The 16,451-nt window shown below is 42.5% G+C and overlaps 8 protein-coding genes across 8 annotated transcripts; 5 read left to right on the plus strand and 3 right to left on the minus strand.

Annotated features, from left to right (window-relative positions):
- Positions 1-777: 777 nt before the first annotated feature.
- Positions 778-1,815, minus strand: EAE98_011677 (uncharacterized protein; the record flags this gene model as incomplete). The annotated part of the gene is made up of 1 exon (XM_038959300.1): positions 778-1,815. The coding sequence occupies one exon, from the start codon at positions 1,813-1,815 to the stop codon at positions 778-780; it is 1,038 nt and encodes a 345-aa protein (XP_038804358.1).
- Positions 1,816-2,154: 339 nt separating this feature from the next.
- Positions 2,155-2,953, plus strand: EAE98_011678 (uncharacterized protein; the record flags this gene model as incomplete). The annotated part of the gene is made up of 3 exons (XM_038959301.1): positions 2,155-2,241; positions 2,329-2,515; positions 2,583-2,953. 3 exons carry the CDS (start codon positions 2,155-2,157, stop codon positions 2,951-2,953), a joined length of 645 nt encoding a protein of 214 aa, XP_038804359.1.
- A 656-nt stretch (positions 2,954-3,609) lies between these two features.
- EAE98_011679 (uncharacterized protein) lies at positions 3,610-4,760 on the plus strand (the record flags this gene model as incomplete). Its single annotated transcript, XM_038959302.1, has 2 exons — positions 3,610-3,632; positions 3,725-4,760. The coding sequence occupies 2 exons, from the start codon at positions 3,610-3,612 to the stop codon at positions 4,758-4,760; spliced, it is 1,059 nt and encodes a 352-aa protein (XP_038804360.1).
- Positions 4,761-4,816: 56 nt separating this feature from the next.
- EAE98_011680 (uncharacterized protein) lies at positions 4,817-7,412 on the minus strand. The gene is made up of 4 exons (XM_038959303.1): positions 7,235-7,412; positions 7,011-7,159; positions 5,729-6,942; positions 4,817-5,676 (listed from the first exon to the last, which is right to left on the minus strand). Exons 1-4 carry the CDS (start codon positions 7,278-7,280, stop codon positions 5,316-5,318), a joined length of 1,770 nt encoding a protein of 589 aa, XP_038804361.1. The 5' UTR covers positions 7,281-7,412; the 3' UTR covers positions 4,817-5,315.
- A 731-nt stretch (positions 7,413-8,143) lies between these two features.
- On the plus strand, positions 8,144-9,365 carry EAE98_011681 (uncharacterized protein; the record flags this gene model as incomplete). The annotated part of the gene is made up of 3 exons (XM_038959304.1): positions 8,144-8,312; positions 8,365-8,780; positions 8,838-9,365. The coding sequence occupies 3 exons, from the start codon at positions 8,144-8,146 to the stop codon at positions 9,363-9,365; spliced, it is 1,113 nt and encodes a 370-aa protein (XP_038804362.1).
- Positions 9,366-10,290: 925 nt separating this feature from the next.
- EAE98_011682 (uncharacterized protein) lies at positions 10,291-12,155 on the minus strand (the record flags this gene model as incomplete). The annotated part of the gene is made up of 2 exons (XM_038959305.1): positions 10,291-10,821; positions 10,878-12,155. The coding sequence occupies 2 exons, from the start codon at positions 12,153-12,155 to the stop codon at positions 10,291-10,293; spliced, it is 1,809 nt and encodes a 602-aa protein (XP_038804363.1).
- Positions 12,156-13,580: 1,425 nt separating this feature from the next.
- On the plus strand, positions 13,581-14,288 carry EAE98_011683 (uncharacterized protein; the record flags this gene model as incomplete). The annotated part of the gene is made up of 3 exons (XM_038959306.1): positions 13,581-13,849; positions 13,997-14,129; positions 14,157-14,288. 3 exons carry the CDS (start codon positions 13,581-13,583, stop codon positions 14,286-14,288), a joined length of 534 nt encoding a protein of 177 aa, XP_038804364.1.
- A 190-nt stretch (positions 14,289-14,478) lies between these two features.
- Positions 14,479-15,297, plus strand: EAE98_011684 (uncharacterized protein; the record flags this gene model as incomplete). The annotated part of the gene is made up of 4 exons (XM_038959307.1): positions 14,479-14,544; positions 14,595-14,695; positions 14,820-14,876; positions 14,943-15,297. The coding sequence occupies 4 exons, from the start codon at positions 14,479-14,481 to the stop codon at positions 15,295-15,297; spliced, it is 579 nt and encodes a 192-aa protein (XP_038804365.1).
- Between the last annotated feature and the right edge of the window lie 1,154 nt (positions 15,298-16,451).

Raw genomic sequence — 16,451 nt, forward strand, 5'->3', positions numbered from 1 at the left:
CAGAATAGTCAATTCCATTAAGCCAATCATAATTTCCTGAATAATGGGATTTTTCTAAATTACGACGACTTCACTGTCTGTGCTGAACGCCACATTAAGTATCTGAGAGAAGACCCATGGGAAACTTGAGGTGCCACTCGAGATTCGAGACTGTTCTAACTTTTTAATTGGTGATATACCTTTTTCAATTAACGAACCGTCTGAACTCTGAAACATAGACTCTGATCTCTCACGAGTCACTACGAGACTACTTCAATTGTAATCATGACCCTCTCTCGAGCCTCTACGGGCCTTACCGTGAGCGAAAAAGACGTTCCTTTCTTGGCCGCCCAATTGTCTTGACTCCTTGTCATATCAATATTTCTTTTTCGTATGTTGGCAGAAACCAGCCGAATTAGATGTCGCTACTGCAAAAAGCCATGTTCGTGTTGCACCCGTGGCGCAAACCAGTCCGTTCGGATCTTGGGGGCGCTGTGAATCCCCCAGAAATGTTTCAATGCAGGGGCCCCTATTTTGGATTATTTTGATGAATATGTTAACGGTCTCAATTGTTGGGAAATTCTCGACGTCTTCCAATATGGGTTCCTTGGTGTTAAGTTGTTTCTAACAAAACAACAATCACAAATAGTCAATCACCTTTTCATCCTTTTCCTCGACTAGAAGGTCTGACATTTAACCGAACATTGAGAAATCTCCGTACGGGCTTGATTTGGGTGGACAAACGGCTGGTAAAGAGGCACATTGCATTAAGATGTCTTACACTGAATTCTTGAAACGTTATGTCTTGATGGAATGAGGCGGCATGTTTTGCCCATATTCCAGATACCATTCATGCGCAGATTGACTTATTTGTTGACCTTTAGCATCATCCGAGGACTCTTTGAAATCTTCCAAGGTCTGTAAAAATGCGAATCTACACTTGTCTGTTATGTTTCCGGATGCCACCAAAGTCCTAAGAAATACCCATAAAGATTCCTCTTTCCATTTCAATGAAACTGCCATTCCAAGAACTTCTTCACATATCGAGGATTTTCGGTCAACCGGAGACGTCGCTGTCAAAAATATAGGAGAAGATAGACAGGATAAGAGGAAAGACCACCCTGAGGTATCTCCTGGATGCCCCAAGCACCACTTCTTTACATTATATATTATTGTAAGGTAGGTAGTTTCATCACCTTCCACCGATTCCATCAACCACCTCATGTGAGACCATGCGTAGTAATTCCGAGGATGCCTCTCAGCTGCCACCATAACAACTGATGTAAGGTCCCGAGATACATCAAGAGGTAAATCCTTGGATTGACGAAATTCAAGAAGCCATCTCCTGTGGCTCCAAAGCGTCGGTGACTTTGTATGACGATTGAGGTGGGACGTTAAAAGACTATCAACGAATCGCAACTCGCTCTTTACTTCCAATCCCAGCTCAAATACAGTCTTCTTTCGAATACTTTGTACAAGTCTTTTTCGAGCGTTGCACGCGGTTAAATGTTCCGGGTCTGTGAGAAGAATGATCGAAGTAGCATCCCGGATTTCCTTTGAATATTTGGGGCCCAGATCTTTGAAGTTGAAGAACACTTTCCGTGCAATAACAAATGCTTGGATGAGTTTGATTTTAGGTATACCAACACTGTTCTCGAGGACTACCGTATTGACATCCTCCGGTAACTGGCCTTTCCCAAGAAGCTCAAAGTCTATCAACTCGTGTCTGAGAGAATGATAACGAGGATCAAGTACTTTCACGATATCGTCGTAGACCTTTTGAGAATCGCTAGCATTCATAGATGCAATAGCATCTTTATCAAGTGCTCGTGACATGAGGTCGAACTCTGAGGTGGCTGTACAATGTGTAAAATCATTCAAATGATATTCATCTTGCTAACGCGATCTATTAGTTGAATGTACTTGGGGATTATACCATCCGAAAGAAATGCCTTTTTCGCTGTCGTTGAGAAGATACTGTGGTAGTTCCAGAGATAGTTTCCATTCTCGTGATGACCTCAACATGGTCCGAGCTTCTGAAGCTTCCGTACAAATTACAAAGAGTCGAGTATAACAGCCCACCATCAAACGGACACGACACAGTACCGACAACTACATTTTCAGGAAGTTTTTGAAGAAAGGAGCAGTCGGTTTCGACTACATAACTTTGGAAACATGCCGTCTCTCCTCTTTACATGTTTCCTTGTCCAGTTACTCATCCACCTCGTCAATACTTTTGGTGCAGATGCGATCAATAATATAGTAAGCTCTCCAATTCTCAATACCTATCCTTACCAAGTCCCTTTACCATTCAATCTTCCTCTCACAAAATCATCTAACCACTCCTAGCTATGGAATCTCTACAATATGTTCCCGACACCAACATCGCAGTCCGCGGGCGAGCAAAAGAAATTGAAGCGAGAATTCATGAAAGTTCGTCATGAAATGAATGCTACGAGCAGTCAAGATGAATTTGCCAAATGGGCGAAATTGCGCAGACAGCACGACAAGTTGTTTGATCAGTTGGAGAAATCAAGTACGTCCCTACATACCCAAACCTACAGACTTCAATACGTGGCTCAAATCTAACATCTCGCCCACAGAATCCTCTCTCGATTCCACCAAATCTACCTTTGATTCCTCAGTTTCTACGCTCCGCTGGTTGGGCACGAATGGTCTACGAATGTTGTTACAATTCTGGTTCTCAAAGCAAGCTATGTTTTGGTTGCCCAAAGGATGGTTCCCTTATTACGCGGAGTGGTTGTTGAGTTTCCCTAGAGCGCCACTGGGAAGTATCAGTATACAAGCATGGACACTTGCATGCGCAGCTGTGATTCTGTTGGTTAGTGATGCCTTGGTTGCAGTGGTCGCGTTAGTTTTGGGAACACAAACTGGTGCAAGGGCGAAGAAGATGGAGGAGCCTATGAAGGCTGGCGGACAAGGTGCAGAGAAGCCCGGCAAGAAAGAGTTGTGAGGTTTACAATTCTTGATACGTATATATCTTTACGAACGCGATGTTGTACGAATATTTCTACATTTTTACGAAACACGAGAATATGATAGAAAGAATGTCTCTCAACAATTAAGACGCAAAGATCCTCATAGCTAACGCTGAGATCATGCAACACGAGTGAGATGACTCTTGGCAGAGTACTTGGGGCTTAATCTGGGCATACTTTTTGACTGTGAGAGACCATTGAGAAATGGGTCGCCAAAGCTTCGAAAGTGCCACTACATGTGTGTCAAATTAATACTATACCTAATCGTTCCCACGAAGAGACATTGCAGTTCGAGAATAATAAGCGCATACGAGAGAACAGAGTCATGTTCTCATGCGCAAGTGCGTTGCTCATATTTCAGACAACTTGTGCTTAACTTTGGCTGATTTGTAGTTGTTAAGATTCAAAGAATGAAAATTTCAAGAATTTATTTATGCGGAATTATTTCGAGACTCCACACTAATGGAGACGCGAAGGAAGCACTAACTACATGCAGCCACCGCCTTTATCATTGTTCCATGGCAGAATACCTTTGATTGTCTTATCGCGAACGTGTTCTGAAGAAATCAGGAATCGATCCAAACTGCCAAATCTATAATACTTTTGACAAGTTGAGCTTCGCACATATATCATGGTAGGAATATCGTTTGGGACGTACGTACTCTTCTCGCTTCTTGTCTCCCAGTTATACTCTTTTGGACCTACCATTCGCAGGCTCACAGATCCACAAACTAACTCACCCACAGTATCAAGTCCATTGTAATATTCTTCGGGCCACTGATTCTACCCAAAGCAATCGGTTACTATCGATCGCAACGCGCAGCTCCTCAAGCCCATGGTCTCACAGTTCAACCTGTTCCTCCAAATGTATCTCGCGCTCTCACGATTCTCTTCATAACCTCTCTCGCTTTCCTCGTCAAAACCTTCCCTACTTTCACCACTCCCTCGCTCTTCACACTCACCCAGTCTCGTCTACAAATTCCAACCGATGTCCTCTTTACCCGTCTTCATACCCTACGTCCCACTGGTCTTACTCCCACCGACGAAATCCTCAAAAATGCATTTACGAGCAAAGAGTCACGTCTCCTATACCTAAAATACGGTCCAGATACCATGATAAACTGTCTCTTCTGCAACCCCGAGGATCCTCCATCCTACTTACTCTATTCCCTCGTGAGCATCGTCATACCACATCTTTTCAATCTCTGCGTTCTGGCTCTCGCAACCAGTACTCTCTTTATTGGAAAAGAAGCAAATATGTGGCGCGGAAAAGCTACCACTCTAGCTGGCGCAATTGCGGTCCTCGATATCTATTTCGTCACACAATACAAACATACGAATAATGCCACTGCGCTGAGACTTGAGGAGATCGATCACTTTTACTGGAACATGCAACTTTACCGCAATATAGCATTAGCAGCATTAGATGGGCTCGTCGGTTGGCTTCTTTACCTATCTTCTACAAACCGAGCATTCCTCACTCCCCCCACAACGGCGGAGAAAATAGAAGCTACGACGAGAATTATAGACCAGGCGAGAGGAAAATTGAACGGGATAGCATTAATGCGTAACACGACGGTGAGGGATAAAGATTTGAGAGGAAAAGTAAACGAATACTGGGTGAGAGAAGCGAATGTCATGTCAGAGGTATTAGAGACCAGGGAGGTAGTCGATGGTGTTCGAAATGCATTGGAGGGTAGAGTTGATCTGGTTGCGGTACAGAGGGATGCAGATGCCTTTGCGGAGGCTGTTCTTGGGGGTGTAGGGAAGGTGGTTATGTAATTTTATGTGCTTTTGCATACATCGATTTATCCTCAATATTTGTGTATCTTGGGGTTTTATCATTACTTGTCGTTTTCGTAGAAGATCTATTCAGTGCAGGGAAGCTAACATAGATGAAATGAGCGGACGTTATGACAAGCCTACAAAAGCTCGTCTATTTTCAGACTCCACCAACTGTCCCCTTTTTGTAATCCCAACCCCTTGATGAAAGGAATTATCATCGCACTACAAAGTACACATCACTAAAACAAGACATAAACCTCAGAAACGAGCGACATAATCAAGAAACCCAATATTAAAATTTCTCCTGAACACAAGATATTTTGGTGCTAACAAGCCCACCAAGACCCTATATGATATGCCACTTGCCAAAACGAAATGGGATAAAGATTCCACGAGCAACGCCATGAAAAAAGATCCTCGTAGCACAATAAACAGACGGCGTGAAAACCATAACAACACCCAGTCTCACACCCAGTGAAACGCCCTCGCAATGTAGCTAATATACACCTCAATCTATTTCACAAATGACAAAGCCCCTTCCTTTCCAATATCCTATTTTGTGGCGAGAGTAGCTGAGCTACTGACGCTTTCACTTCTACCATCTTTGACACTTCCTTCCTCGGCGCTCTTTTCTAGAAATCCTGTCCATAGTTCTGATAGAGATTCCTTTTGAGAATTTGAGGGCTCGGTAAAGAATTCCGTGGATAAGGATGGTGTGCTTGGTGTTCGGTGGAATGGTGACATTGGTAAACGTAAACTATTACTCGAAGCACCTGGCCTTGCTAAACCGGCTTGCTCTTTTTGTTCATCTGTCCAGTTCAACAATGAAGCAATGACTTGTAGTACTTGAAATTTCTTCGGATCCGAACGATCCAATGAGAGGAAATGTAAAAAGTGGTTTGTGACAACTTGTCTATGTTTTGTTAGTTCCAAATTCCAATTCGTAGTATGGGGTTGTAACATACCTATCAACATTGTCCTCTACTTTCGACTTTTTGATAAATCTCAATGCTTTCGTGAGGTGATCATTAATCACAATGGCTTCATGACGAAGTTTGCCAATCAACAAGTTCTTTTCCTTGACTTCCTTTTCGAATGGTAGAAGTCGATTCAATTCTGTTTGTAGAGCCTCTTTCGAAGTTTCAGCCTCCACGCATCTAGAATCCGACTCCTGAACGACCTTTTTCAAGGATTGAAGTTGCTCATCATAACTTTCGACCATCTCCCGGAGTTCTCGTCTTCGAGTCTCTTGAATTTCCTGTAAAGCTCGTTGTAATCCATCGACCGCTTGAGAATGGCTATCGCGTTCGGCGACCGTGGTTTCGTATGCTTCTTTCTGAGCAGAAAATTGTTCCTCCATATCAGAAACTCTACTCTCCAGGTTCTCTCGTATAGATCTCTCTTCCATAGCCAAAACTTCCCAATCTCCCATGGCTTCTTTTGCAGCATCGGCTTCCTCTTTGAGATGTTTAGCTTGTTGAAGCAGATCTTCCCTTTCGTGGACCCAATTCTGTTGTGATAAATTATTACGATTCCGCATGGTCGAAAGTTCTTTGGAAGATTCGTTCAGTTCATTCCGTAATTTGGATACCTCATCTTCCAATCCTTGGATAGTACTTTGAAATGATTCCACTTGTGATTCCAAGTCTTCGATTTTCTCATTGGCCTCCGCCAATTCCTCTTTATCTGCCTTTAATCGTTCGCCCAAGGTAGTTTTGATCGTATTAACGCGTGTGAGTAAAGTATGATATTGAGATTCCCAATTCTCTCTTGAAGATTCAGTCTCCTCCAATTCTGCTCGGACTGTAGAAATTTCCTCCTCATGTTGGCTCTTGAGTGCGGTGATCTCATTTTTGTATTTTTCCTCGACAGATGATAGATTCTCGGAGTATTGGCCTTTGGCTGTTGAATCTTCTTCCGTGTGCTTGCCCTGTATATCCTCGAGGGATTTTCTTAGTTGTTCAACTTCAGCGCGCAATGCCTGACGTTCCGCCGTCATTGCTTCCAGTCGAGCACTCGAGTCCAATTCATCTGACCCATTACTTTCCGAGGTCCCTTCTTCTTTCCCGGCGCTAGATTGTGTTGGCGCAATGGTATGGCCATTACCCTCGGAGTCAATTTTGCGCCCGTTCGTTTGCGAATCTATGCTTGATGGAAATTGGGCATCCTTTGGAGTATTCTGTCGAGATTTATCAGAATGCGCTTATGTTTGCTATATAGTGAGTTGTGAACAGGTGTCACTCGTACCACAGTTGACTGCCCGGATTCCTCTGGATTCCCATCTTCTTCTTCTGCTCCATTTACTGCGAGATCGTCCACTTGATCTTGAATTTGAGGTACTTCTCCGTTTGATTTCGATTTGGCATTCTTCTTCTTCTTATTGCTCTTCTTCTTCGCTATTATTTTGTCAGTGTTTGTTCTCATAGCGTGAGCTTCCCCACCATAACGGCGATGTACAAGGGCAAACGAACCTGGAGAAGTAATATTAGAAGAATCCGTAGGGGCTGTGGCTGACATGATCTGATAATAGGAACAGATTTGATAATAAACAAGAAATCTTTCTCTTTTGGACAAATCGCAATTCAATTATTGTCGAGGCTGTGAACCTTTGAACATTGCTAGGTAGTGTTCTCCAATTATGGCACAGTATGTTTAGCCCGAAGTCTTAGAGCTGCGTAATGGTTCGCTTTAGGGTCAAAGAAGTTACCGTATTCGTATATATTTCCATCGGGTTTATGTTAACCCTGTATTTGTGTTGACGAAGCGTCAGATCCATCTGCATCAATTGCAACTCATTCACCACGTTCATCTACTATTTTCACGTGTATATGTTTGATGAAAGCCAATGTACTAATATGATATTGCAAGAAGGTATTTGTCTAGACAAAAGCAAGTGTCACATTGAAACCTAGGTACATATGTCAAGAACAAGGGCACAAGCCAAAATACCATTCATCCGAGTCTATTAGTCTCTAGGCCCACGGAATGATTTGAGATACTTGCATATAGGACAACTACTACAAACCTAAATCATGGATCTCATACTCCTGATAGATCCTCGAATGCGGGGATGGGAGAGCTATATTCTATAGTCATAGAATTGTTCTCGAGTTACCAATCATCTTCTTTGATTTGATGTTTATATCACTGACTAATGTTAGTCTGAAAACGACTGTCCAAATTGATGCAAGACGAATATGGTCTTGAAAGGAATGGGCTATTCAATTGATATCTACCCCGCCCATTCTGCCATTCAAGCGAATGGCTACTTGGTATATAAAGCTCATTAAAGTACCCTGAAAAGATCTACAAAACTTATATCAAATTCTCTTGTTATCCATACTCCTAGTAGTCAATCTTCAACTTCACCTTCTTACATCATGGGCTCCATTGAATCAGAGGGACTGAAATCCCGCAATTATATCAAATGGGATGCTTCAGGGGTTGAAGTCATTCCTCCCAATGAACAGGAAGACATACAAGCTATTGCGGACCAGATCAATGCCATACAAAAAGCTCAATTTAATGCTCATCGCCATTGCTTTGGAGGTAACACTTCTCAGCCCTTGAGTCGAAATAGAAATGCTAAAATCGTCAAAAGGAACACATGCAAGAACTCAAGGACTGGTCAAGGGTGAACTAGTTGTTGGGGATTTACCTCCACATCTTGCGCAAAGCATGTTCTCTCGTCCAAAGACATATCCAATTGCCATGCGATATAGTACCGAACCTGGTGATCCAGCTCTCGACGATCGTATTCCGCAACCTCGAGGTCTAGGAATGAAGGTTTTCAATGTCGATGGTGAAAGATTTGACGGGAAAGAGTTGAGCACACAGGATATCGAATTCAATAGTACTCCTGCATTGGATCTTGCAGATGCAAAGACGACAAAAGAAATTATTGATCTTAGAATTAAGTACGGAGGAGATAAGAATGAGTTGTACAAGCATCTAGAAGCTCGCAAAGATACGGCATTACAAAAAGCTCGTGATGAAGTCAGGAACACCCATCTCGAGGTATATATTTACACCATCTAGCCACCCTACACAACTCAACTACTGACATAAATCTAGTCAACACGACAGTATTCGCAAACTGCTTATAGATTCGGTGACTATGTTGTTAAATACTGCTTAGTTCCATCTTCAGAAACGCAAAAGAAGCTTTATGAAGAGACAGTCAAACCAGATGCCCATCCAGATAATATTCTTAGTGAATGGCTCAAAGATTTCCACACAAATCATGACGCAGAATATCTCTTTCAAGTCCAACTCCTTGAGAATCTCGAAGACCAGCCTGTGGAATATGCTGGCAAGATCTGGGATCCCGAAAAGTATCCATGGCAAACAGTTGCCACCCTCAAGATCCCTAAGCAAGATAGTTTTATAGCCGCGAGAAAGACGTTCTGGGAAGATCACATGAGATTAGATCCATGGCATGGGCTCAAGAGCTTTCAACCTCTTGGATCACCAAACAGATTGAGGAAAGTCGTCTATCCTGCTAGTAGTTCTTTCCGTCGTAAGATGAATGGAAGACAGGAATTGGATGTTAATAGTATCGATTCAATTCCAGATGGAGGTTGGGTTATTGGGGCATTGTGAGCGTTGAAAGAATGGTACATGAATTATGGTTTGGAATACGGATATTACTAATGATGAATACAACATAAGCTATTGTTGTCAAATAACCTCTCACAATCTGTGACTTTAGGTTTCTTTCGTCTAATCTAATCTATGAGTCCATCCAATTGCCCCTTTGAATCCTCGTCGCTTCCATCCCAGAATCTCACCCTTAATTCTCAGGCATCAATGACTAAGTTACCTAATCACGATCAAAACGCACAGACCTCTAATCTACCATAAAATCCTTCACCTCATCTCAACTTCTTTTCTTTTCTCTTTACATATAACCACAGCATCCGTTGTCAGCCCTACCTGGGCCTATCTAAGTTTACTTGGATTAGTTCGGGTAGGATTGTAGTAGGGACTTTTTTTCACAAGACCCAAGTACTGAAATGGATAGCTCAGAGAAAAGAACGCTTCAAAATTCTGATTATTGTCTATGCTCGATGGACTTTTCAGGTTCGCTTTGTGTCTACATTCTGTGAAGAGGAAGGATGAACTGTTAGGGCGGTGATTGGAGTTGGAGAGGCGACTGCGGGAGGAGATTGGATGGAAGAGGAGGGAGTTCTAAAGGTCGCGTAGGTAGCAGCAATGAATCCAAGTCATTTTACAGCAATTCAATTTTGACATGTCCATGATATACATCCACAACCCGCCCATCAAGCATTCAGAGAGAACTTGAATGGTAAATTAAGTCAAGCCCAGTTAGTTCGCCATTTCATATCTCATTGTTAATGCCAAATCCGGAGCCAGCTGGTCCAAAGGTAACGCCTGAGTTTCACACATCCTCAAAATAGCATCCTTATCCAGCATCCCAATATAAATACGTCGAGCAATAATCATCCTGTAAACCACAGCCATCTTCCCATTGAAACCTCAAGAATAAGCTAGACTAGTGTCCTCGTTATTTCTTAACCCATCTCAATCCCACACTCTCCGGGTCAAGCATTTCATGCAACATATGTCTCTCATGATCAACCACCAGACTACTCTTCCATGCCCTCTTTCTAGCCTGCTCATCAGTCTCTCCATCCTTCGGGACAACTTCAACTCTCCAGTCTTTGAACAATGCAGCTAATACAGCAACAAGTTCTACCTGCGCAAATTTCTTACCAGGACACACTCGTTGACCCCATGCAAAAGGCATGAAATGATTCGAGGTATCCCCTTCAACCTTTTCCTTGTCAAAATCTTGCGTGCTATATTTTTCAGTGGAAGTGGAGGTAGACGACATGCTGATGAACCGGCTGGGGTTCCAGGAAAGAGGATCGGAACCCCAGTATTTTGGATGCGCATGAAGAGCGGGTATAGAACAGTGGACAGTAGTATGCGGTGGGAGAACATAAGTTTGACCATTAACCTCGAGAGTTTGTTCGTGTGAACCAGTAGTTTTTACAAGTTGAGATATGGGGTGACAAATACGGAGGGTTTCGAACTGCTGTTTGTGAGTATACTTTATTCTTCAGGAAGTCAGGAATCAAGGGGACTTACAATAACTGCTCTACAGCGCTTTAACTGAAAGAATGTTTCGTATTTCCAGGACTCCATATTCACATCTGTGGGTAGATAACAGTTTATCTCCTCAGAAATCCAATCTTGGGTGTCGGGATTAGCAGCAAGATGAATAAGTAAGCTGGTGAGCGCAATAGCTGTTGTATCATTACCAGCAAAAGCGTAGACGAAAAGATTACTCAAGATCTCCTTTTTCGTAAGCGTCATCTTTCTTCCTTTATCCCAAGTTTTATCCGTGATCGTATCATCTGCATCCAGTTCTTCACCCCCCTCGCGAGCTTTCACTAGTCGTGCTACCAGGTGCTTGTTCACAGTTTCTCCACGTGCAAGATGTTCTTTCTCTTTATCCATCAAACTGAAAATATAAGAGCGGAAGTCATCCATCGCTCTCGCTGCATTTTTAAATGAATGAGGTGTCCACCAGGCTTTTAGACCTTGTTCTCCGAACATGAAAATTTGGATGATGGATGACAGAATCGTGGATAGAGATTCTCGGTACTGATATGACTTATTATTCTTATGAGAATCTAGCTTCTCAACCTCATGACCTTCAAATGGATACACTTCGTTAAACATTGCAGCTGCAAGAACATTTAGCGTAAAGTTCTTGGTATCCAAATGTGTCGATCGAACCGGTTGTTTCGCCTGTTCAGTCCAGTACTCCAACATTCCTTTCGCCTGAGCTAATGACTGTTCCCAAACCAGCTCATTATTTTTTTCCGTAAATGTCACCGTCGTCATCTTCCGATGAGCTTGCCACTCTGCATCATCCGCCGTCGACAAATTCCGTCCATAAACATCCAAAACAACCATCTCCTCCATATTCCTCCTGAACTCCGTTTTCCTCGTCAGAACATCGTAGATGATTTTAGCATCCGCAACACAGAGTTGTATACCCGCCGGATGAACAACTAGAAATGCATCGCCGTAATCGACAAAGATTTGGGCTCGCTCGTTGGCTTCCCAGCCGTGAGAATAGATGCGTGTGAAGTTCTCGGATGCAATTCCAAGTCGTTGACAGAGTCGCACAATGGAACTACCATAGAGAAGCCAGATGGGGTTCATGGGCGATACATAGCGAATGAAGTAGGGGAGACCTATTACGCGGGCTTTGGCACGGTTGGTGGCTAAGGTTTGAGCCGACCAAATTATGAATCCGAGTGGGAGAGCGAGAAACGTAACAACTATGGTAAGCAGCAACATGGTGTAGCTACTTGAAATTCCTAATGACAGCAACGGATGAAACGCCATTTCCATTTTGATAGAAGAAGTTCGATGAAGAAAGTCGAAGAAGCAAAGGTTTATAAGCTTGTCGAAGCGAAGCAACTCGGCAAACAAACCCCTCTCTACCACTAAGACACAGCGCCAAGCATGATTCCTTTGAACAGTATCCGGTCCATTCTGTCATCACAGTGAATTCCTAAAGCGAATGAAAGTTGAGGAATTGAAAATAATCACACCAATTTGAGGTTCTCATGCCTGCTGTCATTGGCCCACTTTCTGCGGTACAGCCATTGTGTGGAGCCGATACTAACAACAGTGGGAGAAAGTACGTACATATATATCCATTTTTGCTTGTACCATCTTGGCAGATCTGATCAGTAGCGAGGCTCTTCTCATTTTGATAGACATAGCTTGACAGACATCAAATGGTGTGAACTGGGTATTGTCAAATGATATTGTGAGAACATCAACTTTTTGCTTTGTGGGTTGAAGGAACCTGGAATTTTTGCAGACGTGTGCCATTAAGTATCTGTTTTGATTTTCTCTTAATTAGGAATATGAGGGTATCCTACTATAGTCTCTTACCCCTTTGTCCTCCATTGCTGTTCTCTAGCCATTTCCATTTCTATTCCTCTCAAAACACCCAGCTAATCTGTTCTTCTCTAATTATCATATAAATATCACTATTGTGGTATACTTTGATGTCGAACTATCCAAGGAATGACCACTCGTCGAGACAGACCCTTCACTTAGGAAGTGGAAGATTGGTTGTAGTAAATACATAGTGTTGATGCCACGCCATAGTGACTGCCCAGGTACGTACCGTTAGTCTGGACATCAAAATTGAAATGAACCGTTGGAGAATTTGACTGTGCCGCAAAGCGTCTTCTCGGGACGAGAATCCCGAGTTTGCTACTACATATTAGGTGAATGAGCCGAATTTGTTGACCTACGCATGATGACCAACGGTTGGAGAGTTCGAGGAAATAATCATTCCATCTCCCTTGCAGACTGCAAGTATTATTTTCTTTTGTGTTACATCCATTTCTTCCTCGAATAGGGGCAATTGCCCGTTTGTGCATACGATGAATTTCTTTGGCCAGTTTCAAATCACAAGTTTTATAATCTTCTTCCTTCAAAAAAAAATTTCATGCCCAGAAATCGTTTTCTCGAAGCAGCCAAAATCTCACAATGGACGAGGAAAAAGACAAGTGCTCTAGAACTCTTGTGGAATAGGAAATATTTCCAGAGAACGGCCAACCCAAAGAATTACTTGAGGATGTCGAAGATTCCTCGGATCGATATCTCATTGGGTGAAGACTTACACTCGTAACAATATCTCTAGCCCTAGGAATGTTCCTCACGGGCGTCGACAGTAGTGTCATTGGCGTAGCAACTCCTGGAATCAGAACTTCATTCCACACGATCGATGACCTTGCCTAGCATGGTTCTGGCTATATGCTTCCACATACTGCTCTTCAACCTATCCTAGGTGCTATTTACAAATCTTTCAATGTCAGATATGTCTTCTTGATATCGATTACTATCTTTGAGGTTGGGTCTTGTCTGTGTGCTGCTGCACCTACTTCTGCAGCTTTTACCATCAGTAGGATTATAGCTGGATGTGGTGCTGCTGGATTGCTTCAGGGAACACTAGCAATAGTTGGACTATCTGTTCCTAAGAGAAAGATCCCTCTATATTATGGTACGTCCTTAGCGTACAAGGAGTCAGTGCCTGCACTGCTCCTATCTTTGGCGGGATATTTACAGATAAATTGACATGGCGATGGTGCTTTTGGATGTAAGCTCAATATTATCTGCTCCATGAAATCTAATTACTTCATATCCTGACCGTTCTAGAAACTTACCTATAGGCGGTGTTGCATTGGCAATGGTGATGCTATTCGTGAAACCAAGATTGCCAAAACAATCCAACGACATCAGATCCTCTCCTTCAAAAATTACAGCGCATGGACTGGGCCGGAACCATCATTTTTCTGTGCCTTTGTATGTTTATATTTAACTTCACAATAGGGCGGACAAACGAAGCCATGGCGCTCATCAGAAGTCATCAGTCTCTTCATCGGCTTTGGTCTTTTACTGGGTCTTTTTGCATATACTCAAAGTTCACGGGCGAAAATTCCCTCATTCCTCGAAGAATCTTGAAACGGCGAACTGTTTTATTTGGTACCATTTATCTGATTCTGTTTGGTCTTCAAATGGCTGTTGTGAGTAGCCCCCCTTTCTTCTGCTGGCGAAAAGAGTCTAAAATTACTAGTATTTACAATACATACCAATATATTTCCAAGCTGTACGTAGCACATCCGCATTAAATAGTGGAGTTCGGATGATAGCCATGGACGCTGGCAGAATCGTTTTCATCATCATTTCGGGCATCCTCGTTACTAAATTTGGACATTATGTAAGTGATAGCAACATTGTGTTCGTTCTATATCCTAACTAAGTATATAGATGCCTTACATGGCCGTCGGAACTATTATCACTGTGATCGCCGCAGATCTATTGACAATGTTTGGTCTTGATACCTCGACAGCTCGCTCAACAGCTTTCATGTTTCTTGCCGGAGCTGGGGCAGGGCAGGCATAGGAGGCAATCAACCTTTTACTGCGTTACAAGCTGCACTGAAGTACGGATCGTCAATATACCTATCTACGAGTATATTCTGACCATAAACAGAGAAGAGGACTTATCGATTGGAAATGGCTTAACCGTGTTTGATTTGCAGTTGGGAACGTAAGTTACAGAAATACCAACAATTCAGTATTGTACCACGCTAATAAAACCACCAATTTCTCTCAGATCCCTTGCGTTCGCCATAAGTCAACCCGTCTTCCTCGCAAAGATCTTCAGTCATCTAGCAAATGACCCTCTTACATCAACTATACCACGCTCGTCAATCATCATCGCAGCCGGCGCCTCGCATCTAAACCGACTCGTCGACAATTCAACCGCATTAGAAGTGTTGCGAAAAGCGTATAGTGAACGTATCAGAGATACCATGATCGTCGCGCTTGTTGCAAGTTGTTTGTGTCTGTTATGTCTACCGGGAATGGAATGGTTGACATTAGAAAACACTGGTGCGAAAATTAAGACGGATATAGAGAATCCTGCATCGGGAGTTCTGTCACTGGTGGAAAATGACAAAGATTCGTAGATCTTTTCCGTCGAGTCATTTTTCTTTGCTCTTCATGTTGGCAAAATTACTGACGGTCTCTTCGTGTCGCTGGTAGTTCCAGGTTATGTAAGTAGCACTGCAATAGATAGAGTTATAAATGGCGTTAGGGTTGACATATATTGCTAGTTCAAAGTCCTTACTGCTCTCTAATCTCAATGGAATTCTTACCCTTAAGGAAATCGAAAATAATATAATACAAATTCTCTTAATAATGTCCTTTATCAAAAAAAACTTCAAAAGTCCTTACATGTAAATATAAATTATAATCTACTACACTAAATACATTGCATTCCTATAATAAGCCTGTCTCCATATAGGACGCGTGGGTGACTATCTACATCTCACCAGTAATATTCATCTCTTCTCAATACACAGCATCACCTAAGAGCCATTAGAAAGACCGCAAAGCCGTCTTCTATAATCCGAACACGCCCAGGCGCAATAAATCCGATTTATTTATAATACTTCATCATCTCACCTTGTTCGCTTCCTCGAAGTAGAGGTAATGCCATTGAGGAAGTTTATCACCTCCTATTCTCTTCTATTGACTTTCCATACTCGTTTGTAGATCAAGCTATCCGGAACAATATAAGAGGTACTATTATATAATGCAGAACTTCGCTACTTCTATCATATCCTTCAAGTGATGCACTACCCTATCTGAATTCAAGCAAGTAAGACGATGCTCGAATATACACAACTTTATGATGCTGGGCAAACCGCATCAGATTGCCCTGCTAAGACTTATCGACGGTGAAATTAAGAGGTAGTTTGAAGTGAGCCGATAAAATGCTAGAGTGATAGTCAGAGTAAATCAGATCGTTGGGTGTCAATACAGTGTAGCACAGTATTCCACACCCCAGGTTGATGGTCCGCCGACATCTCCTTCTATCTACGTGATTCTCGAGCAAAGCACTTGACTACAATTGTTAAACTATGCCTTACTTATAAGAACATATTTAGTATTGTCTTTGATTTATCGTCGATTCTGAATGTTGACTTCAGGAGCAAGGAAGACTTGTTGCGTGCTGCATTGCATTCATCATGTTGACGTTCGGTAGCTATAAACTTCCCTTCATTGAACCACAAAAGCTATAGAAAATAATGAATTATGAAGCTTCCCAAACAAAAGC

This window comes from Botrytis deweyae, assembly GCF_014898535.1.
Source record: "Botrytis deweyae strain B1 chromosome Unknown BDEW_051, whole genome shotgun sequence".
NCBI classification, from domain to species: Eukaryota; Fungi; Ascomycota; class Leotiomycetes; order Helotiales; family Sclerotiniaceae; genus Botrytis; species Botrytis deweyae.

Bases quoted from the DNA above. Each gene is read 5' to 3' on its own strand.
- EAE98_011680 (XM_038959303.1), bottom strand. From the start codon at position 7,280: ATGTCAGCCACAGCCCCTACGGATTCTTCTAATATTACTTCTCCAG. The intron at 7,160-7,234 runs GTTCGTTTGCCC...ACAAAATAATAG, and splicing joins TTCTAATATTACTTCTCCAG to CGAAGAAGAAGAGCAATAAG. The intron at 5,677-5,728 runs GTATGTTACAAC...AACAAAACATAG, and splicing joins GTAGAGGACAATGTTGATAG to ACAAGTTGTCACAAACCACT.